General features: G+C 38.6%; 1 protein-coding gene across 3 annotated transcripts; it reads left to right on the plus strand.

Annotated features, from left to right (window-relative positions):
* The first annotated feature begins 4,358 nt into the window (after positions 1 to 4,358).
* tuft1b (tuftelin 1b) lies at positions 4,359 to 22,867 on the plus strand. 3 transcript variants are annotated; one of them, XM_069177106.1, is made up of 12 exons: positions 4,359 to 4,538; positions 15,600 to 15,677; positions 15,792 to 15,887; positions 16,021 to 16,095; positions 16,179 to 16,241; positions 17,230 to 17,304; positions 18,178 to 18,288; positions 19,652 to 19,875; positions 20,243 to 20,348; positions 20,671 to 20,754; positions 21,489 to 21,580; positions 21,679 to 22,867. In XM_069177106.1, exons 1-12 carry the CDS (start codon positions 4,482 to 4,484, stop codon positions 21,749 to 21,751), a joined length of 1,134 nt encoding a protein of 377 aa, XP_069033207.1. In that variant the 5' UTR covers positions 4,359 to 4,481; the 3' UTR covers positions 21,752 to 22,867. The 3 variants fall into 3 exon arrangements, with proteins under 3 accessions (XP_069033207.1, XP_069033209.1, XP_069033208.1); XM_069177108.1 differs by lacking the exon at positions 4,359 to 4,538 and adding an exon at positions 8,687 to 8,754; XM_069177107.1 differs by lacking the exon at positions 4,359 to 4,538 and adding an exon at positions 13,533 to 15,432.
* Positions 22,868 to 22,955: the final 88 nt, after the last annotated feature.

The raw sequence follows: 22,955 nt of genomic DNA on the forward strand, positions 1-22,955 counted from the left end.
CAGATACATTAATTTGTAATAAAGTTTTTGTACTCTATCCCATTTAGATACCTACATGAAACATAGTGTTACAGGGAGCAGCCATGGCATCTCAACTGCCTGCTTTTAATGTGTCGCTGTGGGAGCAGTTATGATGTTCCTCATAACAAAAAAGCCACAAAATGAACACACATTATTAGAATGTATACACCTATATTATGTTTTTAGTGTGAAACTAAAGTAAGAAAGTTCAAACAAGAAAGGCAATATTCATATGAATTGTCTGTATGAGGTTTGGCTTGTTTTCTTACTTTCATGAGCCTGCAGGTGCTGCAGAACAAAACAGTGATTTAGCATCTTGTACAGATGTTGTTGTCCTTTTCTTTGAAAGTGGAATAGTTCTAAACTTTGAAAAGTTTGAAAACTAATGGTCAAGAAATCTTTTTAGCATCTAGCATAGAGGTAAAGGCAACACGCCTACAAATGTGGATGTTGGGCTTCAAAGGCACACAGACTGACAGCAGAGATAACACAAGCCAGAGCTTTGCTTTTACATCGGAAACCAGTTCAATATCAATAAAACTGAAGAAAGTTCACACCTTTACAAGGATACAGAGAATGAAAGATCACGGCCAGCTGCTGCTTTCACAGCCCCTCCTCTGCTACCACTTCTAACTAATGCAGCACACCTGGTTCTCTATGTCAAAGGGGATTTTATTTATAGATTTTCAGGCAGCATGGGTTCACTAACAATGAGGGGACAAAGTGTTAACAGAGTCCATAATGTAGGACCAAATGCTTTGGACTGGCTCATCCGTACTTTATCTGAGCGGATACAATTATGACTACAGAGATATTGTTTTTCCATGGGAAAATCATCATGTTTACAACTTTACCCTTCACCTTGATGTGTCCTGAACTTTTGGGTGGATCATTACAGTAAGTTAATTGTAAACTGAGCTTGACTACCACACTATCAAAAATAAATTAAGCATGTCTGCAAGGCACAAACTGGTCGGACGAACTAAACATCACAGAAAAGGAGTCGGGCCTGACAATCTAATTTTCAGAGAGGAAACGTGTTTTAAGTAACACCGATGGGGTCGGTATCAATGAAAGACACTCAAATTGTCCTCCGAATCAAATTCTTAGTCATGACTTTTTTAGTTTGACATTAAGAATAAGTCCTATCAAGATTTCAATATATTCAAAATAAAATGTCAAGTCTCAACATCATTTTTTTCCCCAAGTTAAAACTCTCTCTCTCTCTCTCTTGCTGCTTCTATGAACAAGTCAGCAGTGTGTTTCTTTTAGCTCTGGCTAGGTTTTCCCTTTAGAGACACAGTGTTTAATCCTTAGATGGTTTACTGTAATTACTGAAGACATCAAGCTACTGTAAGGACGCCACCTCAACTAACCTCACTGTCTTTCTCCTTAGCTCGTTGTCACATTAGTTCACATAAAGAGAGAGGAGACAAACACCGGAAGCTAGAGGTTTAAGCTTTCCTCATGAAGTTCGGCAAGTTTCAGGTAAACAAAAAAACACAGGGAGAAGGCAAAGACTTAGGAACTGGCAAAATTCATACATAAGGAGAATAATAAGCTAAAAGTCACAAGGCAGAACAAAGACATGCTGACATATAGAGTGCTGATGGCTCATGAGACGCAGGTGAGCACCAGAACAGGTATGAAAAAACAAGTAAATGAGACAATAGGCGTGTTATTTCAAAGTAAAACAGGAAATCCAACAAAGTGAAGGCAGAAGGCTGACGATCCACAGTCATCCGAGGGTTAGACTTTCCTAGTATCTTGTGTTTTTCCCTTTTAAAACACTCCAATATTTAATGTCACATCCTTCAATGTGTTTTTAATCCAGTGAATCTGATTACATGTGCTGAATGATGGAGCTTTTGTTTGAGTTGGACATGATATTTTATATAACTGCACATACAATAATTTGGTGCACGCAAACTTAAAATACATCTGTGAGTTGGGAAAAAGTGAGCAGCAGCTTTTAAAACTGCTGGTTATCAGTAAAACTGACCAAGGTTTTATGTTATTGACACAGAACGTGTCCTTATTTCACATTAAAGCGAGTTATGGAGTCTCACTAACAACTTGTGAAATAAAATACATGTCGTTTCAATACCAGAGATATATTATTCGCACCATAATGATCACCACTCTGTCAAAACTCAACGATAGGTATTTTGGACTCAGATCAGTTATTGTATGACGTACCATAACTTTATGACACTCAACCCTTTCAGCGGAAAAAAAAACACCTGCATGCATATTTTACATTGTACAGTATACAAAGGAAGCTATTAACTGAATAAGGCCTAACCATTAATCTATAAAACTGGACATGTTTACTGTGGGTTGGGCCATTGAAAATACATTTGTGTCATTCTTTCCAGAAGTCTATTCAACTCTGTGTCTGTGTGAGGTTCCTCACACAGAGCAGACGTGCTATATTTACAGTAGGTTTTTGTGTTTCATTGATGTAGACAAATTGACCACTTTTATTTGGGTGTCACAGAACAAATGATTCTAAAAGTCATGTAAAGGTTAAGTCTGAAACCAAGATTTAAAACAGAATAAAATGATGTCAACCAGGGCAGAAGGGAAGTGTAGTAAAATAATAAAGTTGGATTATATGGTTTAACCTGATTTGGAGATTAGAGTCTAGTCTTTATGTCTATGGCCCTTCATTTGATACAAGACCACATCTTCCTGATGGCAAGGAAAACCAGGAAAATAGAGAAGGTCTTTCCTTAAGTTAAAACTTGACAACAGGATGTTTCTTTAATTGCGTTTTATATGAATTTATGCTCTTAACATATTAATGGATAACTTTAATAAGTAACAACCGGATAAAATGAGTCCTCCTCCAGTAAACTATGTTTAATGCACTGCTTATCTCACACTGTTTTGATCCATTATTCAACAAACATCACAATGTTCTCACATTGTCACAGCTACATTTCCAGATGATGAAAGTAGGACACTTTTCTGGGCTGATGTGTCAGGCTTCATGTCACCAATAGTTTCTAGCCATATATGCAACCAAAGGTAACTGTGTTTAGCCGCAGGCCAAGAGGTGACAACGGAGCCACCTGACATGTGACAGGACAGTAATCAAACAGGACTCTATCCTATTTGCAGTCCTGGCCCAGAATTAGCTGCACTGCGATGAAGCAGATCACAGTTCCTCAAAAGGTTCTCTGTGCTGGTGTGTTACTATAAGGGACATTACCGGAAAATAGGTAAGAAGTTGAACAAAATTTGCTGAAACAAGACAGATGAAGAGAGACGACATATGGGATCCTTCTGGAAAAAGATCAGGCAGGTGACTGAATGCAAAATGCGGTGGTTCAGCAGCATCCACACCAAACGTCTGCCGGATGGAGGTGCCATCAACTTCTCTGAGGTCAGACACGATCTATTTCATGTGTTATCACCATTCCTGTGCTGTAAAATAAATATGACATTTGAAAGCAATTCGTGGGACTATTTAGCATGAATTTACAGCTTGTGCCATTAATGTCAACTGAGCTCTTCTGATAGACAGTCTTGTAAGACTTGTATAAGTACATTTATTTGTATAGCACATTTCAACAACTATCAAATTGCTTTACGTAGGATATAAATGGCATCAAGACAAAATGTAAGCTATATAAGACAAAAAGATTTAAAACAGCATTACATTAAATTAAATTAATGAGGGTGAAAAATTTAAGGAAAATACAAGAGTTAAAATTCATGTTCAGTGTAAGAAGTGAGCAAATATTTGATTTGATAAAAGGCTGTAGCAAACAGAAAAGTCTTCAGCTTTAGATGATAGCCTTGTTATAAACTTCAGAAATAAACTTTAAAAATTACAACAAAAAGCGGGTCGGACGTGTAGGCTTCTGTAGACAAGAAGAGTTGTAAGTAAATCATAAGTGAAAACTATGATTAGATTTTGGTTTTAAACCAAAAATGTAGATTAAAACACCTAAAAACAAAACAAATGTGCAACGATAACAATCACTATCGTCGTCGTCACCATCATCACTATAAGAGGAGGATATGTAGGCTAATACACATTAGTAGACCTATAGACTATATGGAAATTACTAAAGACGGCACCAAAAACGGACAAAATTATGATTAACAAAGACACAAAAACACAGTCAAAGTGAGAATTACGAGACTTGACATGGCTTGACATGTCAGTTATGATTTGTGCGTCCTGCCTCCTGGTTAATGGTTTAGTACATTCCTCCTCTGAGGTGCGGGTTGGCAGACCGGCAGGTCTCCAGTTTAACCCCTGGACAGACAGAGGAGACAGAGGACAGCTGAACCGGGCCCAGGTGTCTCTTCACTTCTCCTCAACAGTTGTTTTGCGAAGAGAAGTCGTAAGGGACACATAAGCAAAGGAAATTGTATTCAGAAAGTTTGGGCGGCTACAGTTTCATATTCATTTTTATGCCTTGGCTTCACTTTCCTCGCAGAAGATGAGCGGAGCCGCGACGCGGACGGTGGGAAATGGAGAAGAGGACAACACCACTAATGTGAGTGATACGACACGAGCTTATTGTTTTAGAAGCCTCGTTAGAAATATAACATATGTAGTGATTTAACTTAACCGGTCTCTCCAGGGCTGACTTTGATCGCTTTGATCACGCGGCTGTAATAGATAACGTTAGCTAATTGAACTGTGCTCTTACTTTGTGGCATATTTTCAGTTTCACATACGACCATATTTATCCGTAACTTTTACCGGTAAAAAAAAAAGAAAAAGAAAAAAGAACAAACATATTGTCTACACGGGACATTTTGAATTAGATATTTATGTGACATTAAAAGCCGAAAATACACTTTTCCCCAGTCACAGGACAAACCGAACGTGTCCATAAAGCGCATGCGCTGTAAAATCATCCTGCATATTTTGACCTAAAGTGGTCCTGAAGTCTGATGCTTTTAATTGTACCATTTCTCGCAGGGGCACCATGCAGTCAGCTTCCACACTCACAATCCCGTGGCATGGTCATGAACATTTTTATCACAACACATTTATTTGACATCAGGATTATATCTACAGAAGAGTCCATTTATTCTTTCTCCAGTTAAAAAAAATAAAAGATCTTAAATTATTTATTGCAAATTATGGCAATATTGAACGAGAAAAGATTAGTGAAAGACTTCGCTTCTTGACAGTATGGACAGTTTAGCTATCCAACACGGTTTAGTATTTAGGGTAAGTCACTTTTATAGGTAGATACAAGCTTTACTTAAACTACCTTTGTAAAAAAAAATAATCTACTTATGTCCTTCTCCTGGACTGTAGGATTTTTTTTTTCAATTATGTTGTGGTGTTTTTTTATTAACATCAAAAGCTGACAATAATGTTAGCCTACTTGTGAGTTTACCACTTATAAAGTCACCTAAATAGGAAAATACTGAAGCTATTAGTAATTTTCAATTGTATTAAAGACAGAGATTTGTTATTAATCCCCCAAACTGCTGTTAACATAACAGTTTACAACACTTTTACACTCCTGATGTTGCTGAGAGGCTTTAGAGCTCCACTGTTACTGCAGAGCTCAACGGTGGAAACAAATAGTTTAAAAATGGGGGTGGTATTTGTGTAACACCCAGACATAGATACAAATATAAACATACACAAAAGCACCTTTGATTCCTAAATTTGATCATATTAAGCTAAAATAAAGTAAGTGTTTATTACTGTGAAAATAGAATCGAATGATATCTTTAACCATCCAATTGGAAAAGTTGTATGGGGCATGTACCCCCTCAAGTTAAATGGATAGGACAACATTTTAATCAAGTGACTGCAATTTACAAGTTAGTTAAGTTTTCTTGTTATTCTCTCAAAGTGATAAAAGTCATGCCAAACAGTCTCTAAATTCAATATTTGAAAGGACAAAAGCAAATACCTCTTGCATGTTATTTATTACATATCTTAAAATACTGATCAAACAGCAAGTGTATTGCCCTGTTACTTGTTGGATGAGTTGAACTTAATTTACACTTCATCAGTAACTTCCCCTGGAGAGTTTACACAGAAAAGTAAGAACAGATCGCTCTTTGTCAGCGTACTACACCTTGTTCAAGGTGAACTGATGTGTTCAAACAAGTGAAGGCTGACGCTACTTCGAACGTCATTACAAGTCAACGAACAAGCACACCCTCGAGCCATGTTTTATTGCTTAAAAATAATTGCAATGTTTTAAGTCATGCAAGATCATTACATAAATCATTTGTTAAGACACTACTCCCGGTGTTGACTGCACACCTTTGTTGCTGTATTAGCATTTCCCAGCATGCCTTAGTTATTTCTTCATAACTTTTGGGAATAAAGTAACCAAATTAAATCAAAATGATGGGCAGAAATTACATTTAGTTTTGTTAAAACTTGCTATTTATTGATATTTCAATGAAGACATAAACTCCATGAAAAGAGTTACTTTCACTCTGCTTGAGAGTGTATTCGATGGTCTCACATGTACAAGCAAAAAGAGTTGATTTGAACTCAGAGAGTTTATTCCGAGGATGTGAATTTACTGTGTGCAGAGAATTCTGCATCAGGAGTTCTGGAACTCATTAAGAATGAGCCTCGACTTGTTAGTTTGGTAATTCAATAGAAATGACCTCATTTCATTGGGAATCAAACAATGTTTGTTTTTTTTCCCTAGCCCTCTCTTGTGCAAAAAATATTGGCAGATCTGTTATTGATTGCTGTAATGATGTGGATTGTTGTGAGGTGCTTTGAAACTAACACAGAGTAAGAAGATATCCCTACAAATAAAACTGACTTGTGTTGTTGTGACACTGTTTAAGTGGATGAAAGAGCTTTTTTTTTTTTTTTTTTTTTATCTCTGGTCAGAGAGGAATGTGTTGTTTTTTTTGTCCATGAGTCCTGTGATCTCACTGTAAACATGAGCTTTGACTTCCTTTGCAAACTGTACATCTTGTCTGTCTCCATTGAAAACCTACTTCATCCACCTAAACACATTTAGGAGTTTAATGGTTTTCCTCCTCATCTTGACAAATGGCACTTATTGTGTATTCTGTCATGGCGTGAGAACATGCTGGGAAGAGTGAGAACGATGCGGCCAAGTATGTTATTAAAATAGCTTAGCTGGAGTGTATATTTTGTCAACTCAACAGTATACTTAAGTGTCTCCACAAGAGACAGCCACTCTAATCCTTGTGTGTGATACAAACATTCTTAAATGGCTTGTTTAAACTACTCACATGTCAACAAAATTAAAAGCACCTACAAATATACAGCATAACATCTTCACTAATTACAGGGTAGTACACTCCGGCACAAATTGAGAGACACGCAGACACAAAAATAAATGTGACTCATAATATCATACATTTAGAATGTAATGCATTCGTACTGAAATTAACAATTTTAATAATCCATTAGCAAATGAAGTCATTAAAAATATCAATAATTGGGGATTTTACAAATTTTTACGTCATTGTGAATCTAATACGTTTTGTTAAATAAAAAGCATTTTTCATTCATTTTTTGGACATTTTAAAGTAATTCTAGGACTGCAACTAATGGTCATTTTCACTATTACAGTGTCTTCTTGATTAAGAAAATTGTGACAAATGCCCAGTACAATCTCCTAAAGCCATCCAGCAGTCCAAAACCAAAAGACATTCAGTTTACACTCATAAAAGACTGAGGAAACCATAAAATATACAAATTTGAGAATATGGAATTGGAATTATAGAAATTTCTTCAAAAACATCAACTCAAATTGATTAAGCGGTTATCAAAATAGTTGCTAAATATTTTCTAGGGGATCCACTCACCTGCTTTTTCAGCTCTAAATCAAACATTGATTAACTCATGCACGCTGCACGTCGAGGATCCAGCGGGTCGGGGCGGTAGTTTAAAGTTGAGACAAGTAAGCATGAACATATTTGGGCTGTGCAGCATTTGACTTTTGTTTGCGCAGTTTTATTTACTCTACACACACTCAGCGCGCCAGTGACTGTTATATAAAGACCCTTCATTAATCTCTCACATAACTCGCAACACACATTCCTCAGGGTGCTGCTACCTACCACTGTCATCATGTGGCAGATAAATGAGGCCTCGGCCACAGTTGTATCTGTTCTTACCGTCCTCGCTAACTTTGAGTATATTTGCACAGTTAGGCTCAGCACTCTGCGTTAACCAAGTCACTCAATTGACTGATGATCGTGATGGTTTTATTTATATCGCACATTCAAACACAACTTACGTTGACCAAAGTGCTGCACAACATCACCAAACTCATAAAAACATATTAAAGACAATTATTAAAGAATTTATAGAAACTGAATTGGTGCTCAAAGCTAAAAACAAATTATATTTCTAAAATAAAATCTGAAAACAAAATGGTAGGTGAGTCTTATTATAGCTCAGTGACAGTCAAACTGTTTAGATTCACACAAACCTTTCTTTGTCGGCGACTGTGCACAATCTAAATAGTGGAAATGTTCCCTTCAGTTCTTTCCATTGTGTATTTGGCACCACAGTCCTGCAGGGGAGGCTAACAGCTGTGTGTCTCCATGGAAGTGGCACTGTAGCTGTGTGACTAGAGGAAGGAGGGTTGGGCAGCTGGCGGAGCCTCACCCTGCCATGTAAGGCAAGACAGCCGTGGCTTCCCACACACTTAGTGTTAGACAGACTGTCTGGATCGCAGCTGGCTGATCATCACCGGGGAGAGTCCCCCACAACTTTGTCTGCAAACAAAGGTAGATACCAGAGGGATTTTTTGTGAGGTTAAGTAAAGGATTTGCTTGATGATGATGAGAGAGTGAAGAGCATGATGGTACTTGTGGTTATAGTTTTGGTTGCGTAATGAATTACAGAGAATTGTTTGGTTATGTACTTCCTTTTTCGTTATCTTATCGTGAACTTGTCGATAAGATATTATTAGAATGAGAAAACCTTATCGATCTCTGTAGGGAAATGGCTTAAATTAACAGCTCTTGTGTTAGCAGGCGAGGCATTAAAGAGAAAATTATTTTATTCAGTCTGAATTTATGAGTTCACCTTTATCATTTATTATTTGTGACATATTTATTTTACACCTGATTATACTCACATTAAGTTAATCTCGTAAAAGCAACTTTAAAAGTGTATAAAGGCCCGTCCTATTTGTCAGTTACTTCTTGGCCATGAAAAAATGATTCCGTTTTGTCGTATTGGTGACACATACATTTGGTATTGAGCAAAGTGGACAGTTTGTTACTAACGCGTGGCGTGTAATTGGGTGGAGCAGGATTTGCAAATATCAACCGTTCAACGTGTCAAAGTGTTTTATGACTTCTCTAAGCGTTCATAAGGCATGTAGTCGAGTTGCTTGGGAATAAAAACGTATTTGTTTTGACGGCAGGTAGAGATGGATGGATTTCACACATGGTATTGAACTCTGGGTGGTCCTGCAGTGGGCAAATTTACTGCCTCTGGTTCATCAGTTTCTCAGCTGGTTAGCAGGATCTAGATCTAAAGCTGTGTGGCTGATCCTTTATTCACTGTTGTTCTTTATCATCTGTCAGCCTGGACGGCTGATTATAGCAGTGACATCATCCCCAAATCAGTGAGCAGCAGTCAGGCGGGACTTTGTTGCCTGATAGCTGGGATCGGATGGTCCTGTATTGATTGTGAGAGGTCACGGGCAGTTTGAGGACCGTCTGGGGGCAAAGATATCACCTACATATCAGTATGGGTGAGTCAGGCTGGGCTTGTTTGAAACCAGCTGTTTTCATACCTTCTACAAGTCTCATCAAGATGACGTGATGTGCTGTGAATTTTTCTCACCTGAGTGTCGGTGATAATGACACAATCTTATGTTTTCTTAGCTTTTTATACTTAAAATCAACTCAGTTTTAAGTCCCTGCCGATTAATTGTTAAAATTATTACTTTATTGTAGTTCTAGTTAATTGTAAGGATTTACTGAAAACTCATGTCTCTTGTGTTTGGACTGTTGGTTAAAAAAAAATACATTTAAACATGTAATGTTGGGCTTTAAAAAAAAAAAAAAAAAAAAGATATTATGAACAACTTTTACCATCTCTGGAAGTTTATAAATAAAATAACAGAGTTCATTAAAAAAAAAAAAAAAAAAAAAAAAAAAAAAAAAAAAAAGGGAGATTGTACTTCACTTTGAATTCTTAATGGTAGTCCTGAGCAGGAGGCACGGACAAGTAGAAATGTATACAGTAGCTGTAGCACTGCTCCATCCTCCTGCTCCATTGTCTGGTACAATAAAAGCAGGACACTGGAGACAGAAAACAGATTCCCCCCTGAGGCCTCACTGCTGCTGCTCAGCTGAAAAAGCTGACCTGTACTGAATAGATGCCTTCAATGGCAAATTATTGAGCAGAGGGCTTTTTTTCAACACTTTATTTACACCTTTGTTTTTTTTCCTCTACAGTGATAGTTTCACACTTGTGTTTTTTTTAGGTGTGAGTGTATATCTACTGGTAAATAAAAAAAATGTATTATGGTTATAACCGGCAGCACAGAACAAGACTAATAAGATCAAAATTACTTAACAAAGTTGTTTAATTGTTTTTGAGTCATTTATTACCTCGTTTAAACAAAGAAACAGTTTTAATTTCTTGCAGCGCCGAGGCCTACATGTAAAGAAATAGCATTAGGCTGACCAGATGTACTAGATGTGCTTTATATATTACTGCACAAACAACCGTGCTGGTGATTAGTTTGTTTTACATTTCTTTGATGTCACATGGTTTTAATACCTTGGAGGGAAAATTTTGCATCTGTAACAAAACAACACCTCAATAGGTGGAACTGATATTCTCAGTTAAGCTACTTTTATTAGATTCACTCAACCAGGAAGTTGCCTGCCCTGAAATTACTTTGTACTTAAACATGCACGATCATGCAAGAGATACCCAGAGGTACCGTTTAACTTTGCAGACTCAATTTTTTCTGTTTCAAAGTGAAATTGAGGTCAAGTCCTCTCAGGCTGGGAACCAATGCAGAAATGAAAATTAAGCATTCCCTGAGCTGCACGGACAAGCCTAGAGCAACAGCACTCACATGTTTCTCCCTCTTTGCCTTAATAATGGAGCCAGACATAATTGAATGCCGAAGATAAAAGGGTGGATCACATTATGTACAACAGAAAAGTGTGAGTTTGCGTTTGCCCGTGCCGTGGAGAGAACAAATAGATGAGGACAAAGCTAAAGAATTGTTAAGCTGTGGTGATATAACAGAATACTTTACTGTAACCTGCAGTACAACTTCTTTACTTAGAAAAACCTCATATCGTCATGTCTCTCACTGAAGTCTGCTGTGTTTTGTCAATACCTGCATGTCTGGGTTGTGACATAAGGGCTGAACCACAGGTAACATTTGCTTACATGCAAATTGGGCGAGTCAGGGCGGCAAAAGTATGCGGTGGCACAGTATTTAATTTTATTGGGGAACAAGATCACAAAAACAGGCAATTTGGTCTGTTATGACACATAATAAGCACTTTTTCTGGGAGTGGTTTTTCATCTGTCTTGCTTTCATCCACAATCATCACGTATTGGGGCTATTTTGGTGGTGTTGTTGACCTCTCCAACACATGGCCACTCCAGTTTATGCAGTCAAGTAATTTGAGGAAAGTCTCTGGAATTCAGTGACACATTTTGGTGGTGTTGGTGTTCAGTACTCTGTATATAATCTTCTTGCAGTTTCTGTAGTTTTCCTTTTTTTTGAAGGGCTGGACACGACACTACAAGGAAGGACGACACACCCCTTAAGCTTTTGAACAGCACCTGAGCAAGCCTAAACAAACTTAGATTAAGTCAAAGAAGATGGATTAATTTTGAGTACCAAAAATAACCTCCTAACAGTTTATTCTTATGAAGAAATTCTAATCATTTAGTTTATTACTGATGTATTTATTTTGAAGTCCTGTAGTTGCCAAATGTTTGAAATGTGTTTTAGAGAGTTGCTCTCTCAGAAACACAGAGGAATAGCGTGAGATGAGGTGCGGAGCGGTCATGTTTCGGTGTACTGTCATGGCCTCCCTGGGTGTGTCTGCCCAACGATCTTCTCTGGGCGTCTGGCAGAGAGAAGCCCTTGAGCTGTCGCTCCCTCTGATCACAGAGTGAAATGTTGGCTCGCCCGTCACCGCCTCGGCGCTGATGGTTTTCAGACAACACAATTAGACACAAAGAGCTGCCAGTCACGACAAACCATTTAGCCTTTGCTACAATAGAAAAGTAGAGAACTGGTACTTACTTACATAAGTAACCAAATGTGTTCCCCAAATTTCACGTGCTGGGTTGGCCATATTTGTTCTTTATGTGTCTACACGGCTTATGGCAGGCATGTTCACACACACACTCAAAAACCCCAACTCTCTTTCCACCCATTCACACGCAGTTATTTTGTGACACATAAAGAACAAAACAACTGAACGCATACATTCTCTCATCAACAACATTGATCTATTTCCGTGATCAGAGTTAATAAATGCTAAACAGGAGGAGTTGACTGACATGTTGTGAAAGCATCAGGCTGTTAGGTTTCTTTCTCCAATTGATATGATCTGATGACAATTCAAATAAGCATCTGGCACAAGTGCACCTGACTGTATTTGTCGTGGTGTTACTTGGTAGTCAGACATAGTTAATGGCTTTTCCCAGGAAAGGAGGACTGGTTGATAAATCAAATTTGGCAGTTGGTGCTCCCATCTATCAAGTGTGGAACAAAAGCTGTCAGGAAACGTTGCAAAATGTTTTCTCCCGGTCTCCTGGAGACTTTTCTACATTCTCAAAATCATTTGATTGTGATTATTTTTCATAATAATTATGAAAATTATTTCATTATTATGATTATTTTTCTTGATTCAAAGTGCCTCTTAAAGTATAAACTCTGAGTTAGATGAAGTCCATATTATGTTAGAGGTGGTGTCACAGATATGTGTGTACATTTGCATACCGTTGAAGTTATTGTTGCAGCATTGCCTTAAAGCTGACAACAGACTGTGGTATGTAGCGAACGTGCCATTGCCTCTCGGGTGTCATTCTCACAGCGAGCAATTAAAGGTGTTTAAGTTGGCTTTGTCAAGTGTGAATTTAACTTGGAGCATCGCTGCACCGTGTGACAAAATGCTTCAGGAGTTCACTGGATGACCAAACAGGGTGATGTTACAGAGCAGAGAGAGTGTGAACGTTAAATATATCGCAGGTTTAAGATTCATAGAAGCCGAGGAGGGAAAACATCTGGATGTTTTTCTCTCTTTTAATTTTATGTTACATGCAAGAGTCACACCTGCCTGTGAGACTTGTAAAAATACCTCGCTGACAGAAAATAAGAAGCTGCAAAACGAGATTTTATGAGTGAAGTCAGCTTCTACCAGCATGACCAACATACACAAGCTGTAGACACCTGGCATTTTACTGCACAGCTTCATTCTATACATGGAAACAAATCAACAGTCAATATTGTCATCAACTGTATCTTCTCAACTAACTTCTGAGAATTTAGTGGAATTTTGCTTCTGTATTTTGGCTTATCAATGTTAATATTGGTTATCATAAAAGTAGCAGAGTAAGTAAAATCATCAAAGAACATAATTACACTAAAAACATCCACATGGCATTTTATTTTTATTTCTTAGGCTAATTAAATTATGTGTCCTATGTGCTTTTATCTAAGTTACTCTGTAGCACACACCTACGCAAAGTTTGATTAAGACCACTAATGAGTCCACTCACAGCAGAACCACAACAACAACACCATTTTTCATTCATCCAGAAAAAACAATGACTGAGAATATTAGTTCAGTTTTTACCTTATTAACCCGAGGGCGGAGGCATGTTGTTCACACGAGTTACCGTATGCTGCGTTGTAAATACATAAACACGCATGTACTTATACCTGGGTACTCACAAACACCTGGCACAACACGGAGGCAGGGATTAAGCATGTTTTAGTTGGTGATAAGACGTTGTTATGCAACTCTCCTGCAGTTGGACTGTTCTCCACCTGAGAGTGGATTTCACTTGTCAAACGGCCAGGTGGTTTGTTTTCTTTGCACATTCAGAGGAAAAAGCAACACAATTAACGTGGAATCATTCCTTCGCTTACTTAAATGGGTGTTCCCCAGGAGGATTATGTGAAGTCAAAGGGATCGTTTTTGTTTGCTTTTGAGGGGAGATTGAAGCATTGAGAGTTTTTAGGGGATTTTTACTGCCATCTCTTTTTTTATTTTCATTGTACAGTCCAATCATGTCATCAAATTATTCACTATCAATTACATTATTTGTCTCTTGAACATTGTTGCACAGCGTTTTGTCTCTTTAATAAAGTAGGCTACTCTTTAACAGCAACAATTTGATGAGTAGTGATTGATTTTAATAGCATTATAAAGTTGTATTACATAAAACAAATGAGCTGATTAGGATGTGAACTTTGATTAAATGGCAATGATCAAAGAGAAGAACGTGTGCTACCAGGGAAAAGTCATTGGCGGGGGTGTGTCCGTGTTGTTAGTGAAATATGACGTGTCATTAATTCAGAAATACAAGAGAAGGACAAATAAAGAAGCTGTGAGTGAGTCAATATCCAAACAAGAGCACAACTAAACCTACTTTACAAAATGACAGATCACAAATGACTCCTCCTATCTCACTCAAAAAAATTAATACAAAAGAAAAGAAAAGAAAAGAAAAGAAAAGAAAAGAAAAGAAAAGAAAAGAATAGACTAACCCCCCAAAAAAGAATAATACACATATCAGCAGAGTAGAGTAGGATACCTACAGAAAAGAATGTAATATGCATCTACAAAATAGAACTGGATACATATAGTACACATATAAATAGAATAGAAGATTATATACATATCAACAGACCAGAATAGAATACACAAGTAGAATATTATTCACAAATCTACAATTCTCTAGAATACAACACATATGCCCAGAATAGAATAGAATAGAATAGAATAGAATAGAATAGAATAGAATAGAATAGAATAGAATAGAATAGAATAATCAATTAGATGCCCACAAGTAAGTAAAATCATCTGGATCTTTCCAGAATTGCCACTCTGTGTGTGGCGGTGTTGCTGCTGGTTCAAACTATTTTCTATAAATACTCACTTCGAACTGAAGTTATAAAAGCGTACTTGACCAGTGACTCCCATATTGTCTGTTTTTTTTGTTGCCATAGCAACAAAATTGAGTGCAACTAAGAATTCATGGGTGTTTTGAGTGTTGATATTTTTGGCCCTGACGGGACTGGTTTCATTTTCTCCAGTGAGCAGTTGAGTGTTTGGTCATAATCACCAGACCTGACCACGAGGACTCGTGGAAACGTCTCGTCAGTGTGGGTTGCTAGGTTTTTATGGCCAAACTGTGTGGCATCCACAGAGGAGCCACAGTAATGGGGAAGTTTGATGGTAAAAACTACCCGTCTCTGTCTCTTTCTGCTCCACCCTCTTTCACTGAGGACTTTCAATTTGCGCCCTCTCTCTCTCTCTCTCTCTTCATTGGTTGCATTTTCTCACAATCCCCAGTGATCCGTTTACTAACGTAGTTCCTTTTATCCTCTCATCTTTCATTTCAGGACCGTTGCAGGCGGCTGAGACTCACCCTTCAAGGTCAGAATCAGTCCAACTACTCGTCAGAACGGCCCAGCAGCAAGGTACAAATTCAAAGAGGAAAACCGTTTTCTTAGTTGTTTACTGTAAGAAAGACAAAAAATATGGGATGGGGCATTTGCTCATTTTATTTTTATTTTTTCCTCTTCTGAATGTAGGAGAGCAGCATAGCTGTAGTTCTGCCACAGAAACTTGAAGAGCAGGAAGAAACACTTACCATCCCTCCCACAGAGGAAAAGGTCGAAGTCATCAAGGTATGCGAGCTTTGTTTTGCTGTACTGTTTGTTTGTATAGTTGAATGCGTGTGCGAGACACTCCACTCTTCACTCTCATGTGAACTATTCTCATCGGTATTATCTAACACACTCCTGTTGCCGTGTTACCAAGGTTTACCTGAAAGCTCGCCCAGAGCCAGCGGAGAGTGTCAGGATGCTGACGGATGAGGTGTCGCAGATTCAGGAGGTCAGTGAGTGACGGAGCTGAACATCGTCGTGTTTCTGTTTAATAAACACGTTTTACCTCAATGATGTGCTTTTGTTCTTTAGGTGAGGTACTGTCTGAAGACGCTGAGAGAGCAGATGGCAGCCAGGCAGAACAGTAACAACAAGGTACATACCCTCTGCTGTAAAGTTAACGAGTGTAGAGCTTCTGTAATGTGAAGATCTGCTGCTTTCCTGTTGTATTTGTTACTGTAAACTGACTATTTTGGGTTTTAGTCGGACAGAACAAGCAGTTTGAAGAAAAGGCCTTGGATTTTGAGGAAATTATGATCAATATTTATTGAAATTTTGAGGACCAAACAGTTTGTTTGATTATTGGAAAACATGTGACAGGTACATCAATGAGTAAAATAATCTTTAGTTACTTAATTGCAGCCCTGATTGAGTTTATTTGAAAGGCTATGTATATAAAGATAATAAAGAAAATCCACAAATCACGAGCAAATAAAATAAATGGCTTTATCCACTATGATAAAATATATCAATTAAAAAAAAATGTTTTAAACCTAACAAATAATCCAAGTTAATAAAACAATGGTTACAAAAGAAAGAAAATAACAAGCAATTCAATCAATATTGAAATCAAGCAAAAGAAACTTGTCAGGGGAGGAAAGTGTCAATAAAATGCCTTGAAGAATAAATAGAGATTTGAGATGAGTTTTTAAAAGCCTCAGCAGATTTTGCTGATATCACTTCCAAATGGGGCCAGGGCAGAAAAAGCCTTAGTGGAGGCCAACCAGGAGCCCCTTCTAGTGACCAGAGAAGCCATAGTGGAATTGTATGGCCTCAGCAGCTGCATGGTGAAGCCAAATTATATAATGTCTTAAAAGTAATCAAATATACTGTAGACATGTTACAGACTCTTGGCTTAAACAAGAATACAGTGTATTATAACAGCGATTGTGTAGAACCTAAAGTGTTTCTTAATGTATGTGCTGTCGAACGGATCTTTTCTGCATTTCCTTGTGTTTTTTTCAAGTTGATCAGTTTTGAGCTTCCTCTGCCACTGTGGTGTTTTTGCACATTTCAGGAGTAAAAGGATAAATAAAGCACCAACTGCACTAATTAGTCCCTGCTTCTTTTTTTTTCTACACAGTATCTACCCAATGGCTTCAGAGTGGACGTGCCCAACAGCCAACCACCTATCGCCAACGGCAACACCGACCATCATGTAAGTTCATCACATTTCAGTCTTCTCTATCGTCCTCTGAAGGATGCCCGCATGGCTTTTATGATCTGGTTATTCATCCGTTTAATATGAATGAACCATGGGAAATGGCAGAAGTCGATTTCAGTTGCAGCTGGCTTGAATGAATTGAAAATCGTATTCAAATAACAGACATATAATTCATAATGGGAATAATATGTTGGACCTCCAGCTGCTCCCTAACTCACACCAGCCAGCTGCCTGCTGCTGCAAAGAAAATGTTGCCAGGCTCTCTGAAACTCATGACAGAGCTTTACCACTCACACAGCGCCAGGGCTCACTTACATCCTCACTAATGGCACAAACACTCTGCTCTCGTTCACACACACACACACACACACACACACACACACACACACACACATACAGTATTATATTTCGCATGCATTATTATAGACTCAGCACATCATAACATCGACTGTAATGCAACACCACTATCTACCAGGAAAGTAGTGTCGGAGCAGGGAGGGAATGTGCGCGCGGTCCATTCCCAGTGACTCATATGTGTGGCATATAGGTAAGCTGTGGGTCAGTTTACACTGCCCTCCCTTCTAAGTGGTGCCAGATTATATGGCAAATTCAAAGTGAAATATTTGTCTGGGAGGGGGAACTGTTCTGTCGACCGTAGCAACAGCCCCAACATAAAAGATGATCTGTGCCACAGTTTAACAGCTTCTTGACTAGATGCTTTTGTTATCTCAGGCTGGACCAAGCAACCTTTTAAACCCTGCCAGCAAATGGCCTGTTTTATCTGTTTGTTAGGTCCTTATCTTGCCCCCACGTCCGTGAGCTTAAGCCTAATTGAGCATGTCACTTTCTGTCTGCCTGCACTCTTAGGTTGGGGATAATCAGGAGGAGAGTGTGAGGCTCAGGGAGGCGACCCGGCGCCTGTACACTCAGCTGCAGGAGCTGGAGAAGCGGCATCAGGAGGAGAGGGGCAGACTGCAGGTTCGTCTCAGGATATGAGTAACATGACACGACTTCCTGTCTGCAGCTATGACTCATCCCTCTGCTGCTCTCTCTGTTCCTTTAATCACCCCCATTATCTGTCAGTGTTGTCATTGGATTTCATCCCTCATCCTGTGATCCTCCACTGTTTGGGTCTATGCTCTGCTGTACACTCATCTGTCAGGGCGTGTAGGGACACCACCCGCAGACGAACATTTTACCACAAGCTGATCTGCCATGTGTTGTCTCCATAGTCTTTGTTGTGTTGGAGGCACACACTAAAGGGATTTGATGCAACAGGCAGCATGTTGTTTGCAGCTTTACTCATCTAAAGTTATTTTGTCTTAATTTGTAGTCAACATCATGTCCTGAGTTAGACAGAATTTGGACATTTATCAGGTTAGCACTGGCAAGAGAAATTAATAAATCTCTTTACTCTGGCTGATTTTACCTCTAACGGTACCTGTGAATATTTTTTAATTTTTTTTTTTTAAAGGCTTATTTTTTTCTTCTGGGGTGTCTCTGAAGCTGTTTCACTTTCATCTGAAAAAACGTCAGCTTTATTTCAACTGTGAGTAGGTGGCAATCCACGGTGACGTCACCTATTGTTCTGTGAACTGCCGTTTTGAAGCCTTGTGTTCACCATCTGGGTTTTTGAAGCCAGAAGTGACCATATTTAGATGAGAGGGTGGAGCTGTGGAGGAGTGAGAGGTGGATCTGACTCGACTTGATTAAGAACCCGAGGACACTATTCCCACCCTCCTATTCTGGCAACATGGCTGCACTCCAGGCATGCCAGTAAAACCAAGCACACCCCAAACATACCTCTCTTTTAGGCCTAATGTCTCAATAATGATAAAACTATTTTCAGGAGGACCACCAGAACAACACACTACACTATCTAAGGACACCTTAATGACTTGTGGAAATTTTTTTTATTGACATTGTATTTCATGACAGAAGTTGATGCTTTTTGAGTGAGAGTCTAATGGAGCCAGAGGATTTTTGGTGCCAGCCCCTGGTGGCCCTTAGTGGTATTGCACTTAAAAGCACTTATACACTTTTACAGTTAATGAATATGAGCTGTCCTTCTGTTTCCTTTTTGCACTGCATTCTGGGAGCACAGTGCACTAAAATGAATAGTGATTTTGATAATCTGGCTAAACTGTTAGCATATCCACTCAACAGACCACTTGTATCTTGCCCCATTGATTTTGTTTTAGCAATTTTGTTGGGTTCTCAAAAGTGTAAAAACAATAAGTTGTAGTAAAACTGGACCATCCTTAAATTGTCTATCTGTCACTAGCTAACAAATCATAATACACAAAGAAAAGCAGTTCTCACTGTGTTGTTCCCCTCGCAGGCAGAGTCAAATGAGTATCGCCTTCATCTGGCTGAGCAGTCGGAGCGGCTTCAGAAGGCCGAGAAGCAGTCGGACGAGAGAGGCCAGCAGGTGGAGGAGCTGCAGAGGCTGCTGGGAAACATGGATACTGAGAGCAGCATCCTCAAAGACAAGATGGCTGCAGGCGAGGCAGAGCTGCTGCAGCTCAAAGCAGACAGAGAGGAAGGGGGGGAGAAAGAGCAAAGGTGAGATTATACACATACTGATGAGCCACAGTACAAGAAGGAAAGTAGAAGTTGTTTTTGTGTTTTTAACAAGCCAGATGATGAGGAAAAAAATCAGTTTACACTATTTTATATAAACTTATTTTCTTCAATGTTAGGTGAAATTACCTTTTATATCCACTTATATAAGATTATACAAAAATAAATATGATCTTTTCAGTCAATAATAATGCAAGATCTTGCTCCCCCAGCTGCAAAATACACATGCCACGAATACCATGACCTCCTCTAGTCAAAATTGCAAAATAACCTTTTCAGTAATTATTGTGGTAGTGGATAGTTTTATGTTTAATAAGAATCTAAACAGAATTTTCTCATTTATTTCCAGGTGTACAGAGCTGGAGAAGGAGTTGGCTGTCCTGAAGGAAAAGATACATCACCTTGACGACATGTTAAAGAGTCAGCAGAGGAAAGTCCGCCACATGATTGAACAGGTATTTATGCACACGAGCAGGTCGCCTGGGAGTGCAAATTGCACACACACACACACACACACACACACACACACAAACAATACAAATGAGCTCTCCAGTGCCCACAAACACGCAGGAAGCCATTAATGCGGAAATTAGATTTTGAGGAGGCGGACACATGAAGCAGAATTGATGTTCGGGGAGCAGAGCCAAGCGGAAACGTGCTGTGAAACAAAACTCACTCGCCATGAATAAGTGATGCTGCATCTGCTTCAGTTGGAAAAGTGACATGTGTTTCTCCTGGGCATCACCCACTGTTTGTTTTTGTTTGTTTTGTTTATAGCTGCAGAACTCCCGGACAGTCCTCCAAGAGAGAGATCGAGTCATCAGGGATCTGGAGGAGAAGGTGGCCTTCCTGGAAGCAGAGGTCAGCACACTCATATTCCTGCACTCAAAAGATATGAACAAATTCATTAAAGGCTCGTTCCTACCTAGGCTTGTTATTTATCTTTCTGCATTGTCTTTTCATGATTTATTTATTCATTTGTATTTGATCTTATTTTCTAAACTCTTTTTATACCAAAACGATTAACAAATCTTCATAGACCAAAAAAGCCTGATAAAGCTTATTTTTCTCATATTCTTATTATCTGCTGGGTGACATGTTCTTTAACCATGAGGGACATGAGCGCGCAAAAAAATTGTATTAATCTACAGGTGAAAACCAAACATGTCTTTTTTTCTCCTGTTTGAGTAACTTTTGTTGAGAACTACAGAGCCCAGCTGTGTTACGAAACTACTTTGCCTTTTCTTTTTTTAAATGAAAGTATACATTTTTGCCATATTTTAAGATTTTCATCTTCAGTGGAATCAAATAGGCCTGAGGCAGGGAGCCTTAAATAGTCAGATGAATGTTGGGAAGAACTGAGAGATTTAAGAAAGCATTGCTGGTTTTTGTCTTTTCTTTGATGACAGTAAGAAAATATAGAATAACCCAGGGCTCATCCTTTAAGCTAAAAGCAACACACTTTTCCAAGTCGATGAAAAGCTCTAATGTTGCCCTGAATACCAGATACTGTAAAACTGTACCTGCATCTGTGCCCCACAAATAGAAGTAAAGAAGAAACATAAGTGAATTATTTTACCCTTTTCTGTTTGCAGAACAGAGAAATGCATGACCACATGGAGTACTTCCTGGCAGGCCAGGAACCTCTGCCTCTGTCCACTGACAACAAACCAGAGGTTGTTTACAGGTGAGCAATCACTTCCTGATTTCCAGTTCGGCTCGTTTTTTATTTCATTTACAACAAATCTGATTAACTTTTCATTTCTTATTTTCCCTTTTGTGCAGCAAACCATTGACACCGATGACGCACACCAACAAAGCTCTCCCGTTCATCAAAGTCATCGAGATCAAATCGTGAACAGCGCTCCAGCCAAAGGATTGACCAGACATTAAAAACAACTTTTTTGAAATGAACACGATTCATTAGGTCCATATATTGACACAATATATATGTGTAAATATATATTTAACCACCTGCCATTGTGTTAAACGTAGATTTGCAGTGATTTTAAAAGCCTATTTTAATAGACTTCACACACAGAGGTCTTTTGTTAGTACCTCCTGGGGCTCTTCTGCGAACCTTTTTTTGGGGGTTTCTCAGTGTCAAACCGAATTTAAACAGGGATCCACTGGTGCGAGAAGTCCTCGAAAGGAAACAAGAAAAGAGCTGTGCAATGTACCGAATTTTACTGAAAGTCTTAGATGGTAAATCTAATCTGTGCAGTATGTATGTTGTTGTCAGCAAGTCTTCAGGATGCAATGGCCGTAGTCAGAAGTTCAGTGAAGCACCAGTTCTTTCCCAAACAGAATCTGGGTCAGTACTTTCAGCAGTTCAACGTAAAAGACGACTCGATCTAAATTATTATAACTGCAGGTCAAATGTACAAATAATCACGATGTGTGTGTGTATAGATGTTTTCAGCTATTCTTCAACCTCCGGCCTGTTTGACCACAATCCCTCAGGGTTCAAGGTCAAATTCCTCAGTGCTTTGCACCGTTTTGCCAATGGCAGGCAAGCAGTTGTTAATGTTAAAACATGATTTATGTTCAACTTAAACATATTTCTCCGAGTAGGTTAAATGTAATCAAAGTCATAATGCGGTTTTATATATTAGAATTGTGACCGTCCTTCTTGTAAAATGCTTGCTGGAGGCTTATTTAAATTCTTGTCTGCCAAGTGCCGCCTCAACATGCTTACTGTACAGCTTATCCTGCTTTGTGCTAAAATGTTATATATTTAATAACACAAATTGAACTGATAAACGTATTCAATTACATAATTATGTATTATTTACGTAGACTTTGCTGTTTCTTTCTGTAAAATACTTTGTTGCAGTCCAGAATGAATGTTTTACAAAGAATAGTACCATTTACTGTGAACATTGTAGATAAATACACTGAAGTTCAGTTTGTCCTTTTATTGTAGACTTTGTCCAGTTTTATTTAAATGTAATAAAAGAACTGGTTAATCTGAGTCTTGTTGTACTTTGTTTTACAACCTAACGTTTAACAAGTGTTGCTTCATCTTTACTCCTTGTAACCTTGTACTGCCACCTAGTGGA

Source organism: Embiotoca jacksoni, unplaced genomic scaffold (assembly GCF_022577435.1).
Source record: "Embiotoca jacksoni isolate LCO1_2020_lvr unplaced genomic scaffold, fEmbJac1.0.p SCAF_7, whole genome shotgun sequence".
In the NCBI taxonomy this organism is placed as follows: domain Eukaryota; kingdom Metazoa; phylum Chordata; class Actinopteri; family Embiotocidae; genus Embiotoca; species Embiotoca jacksoni.

Coding starts and splice junctions, on each gene's coding strand:
- tuft1b (XM_069177106.1), top strand. CDS start 4,482: ATGAGCGGAGCCGCGACGCGGACGGTGGGAAATGGAGAAGAGGACAAC. Junction 19,876..20,242: donor GGGGGGGAGAAAGAGCAAAG/GTGAGATTATAC, acceptor ATTTATTTCCAG/GTGTACAGAGCTGGAGAAGG. Junction 20,349..20,670: donor TCCGCCACATGATTGAACAG/GTATTTATGCAC, acceptor TTTTGTTTATAG/CTGCAGAACTCCCGGACAGT.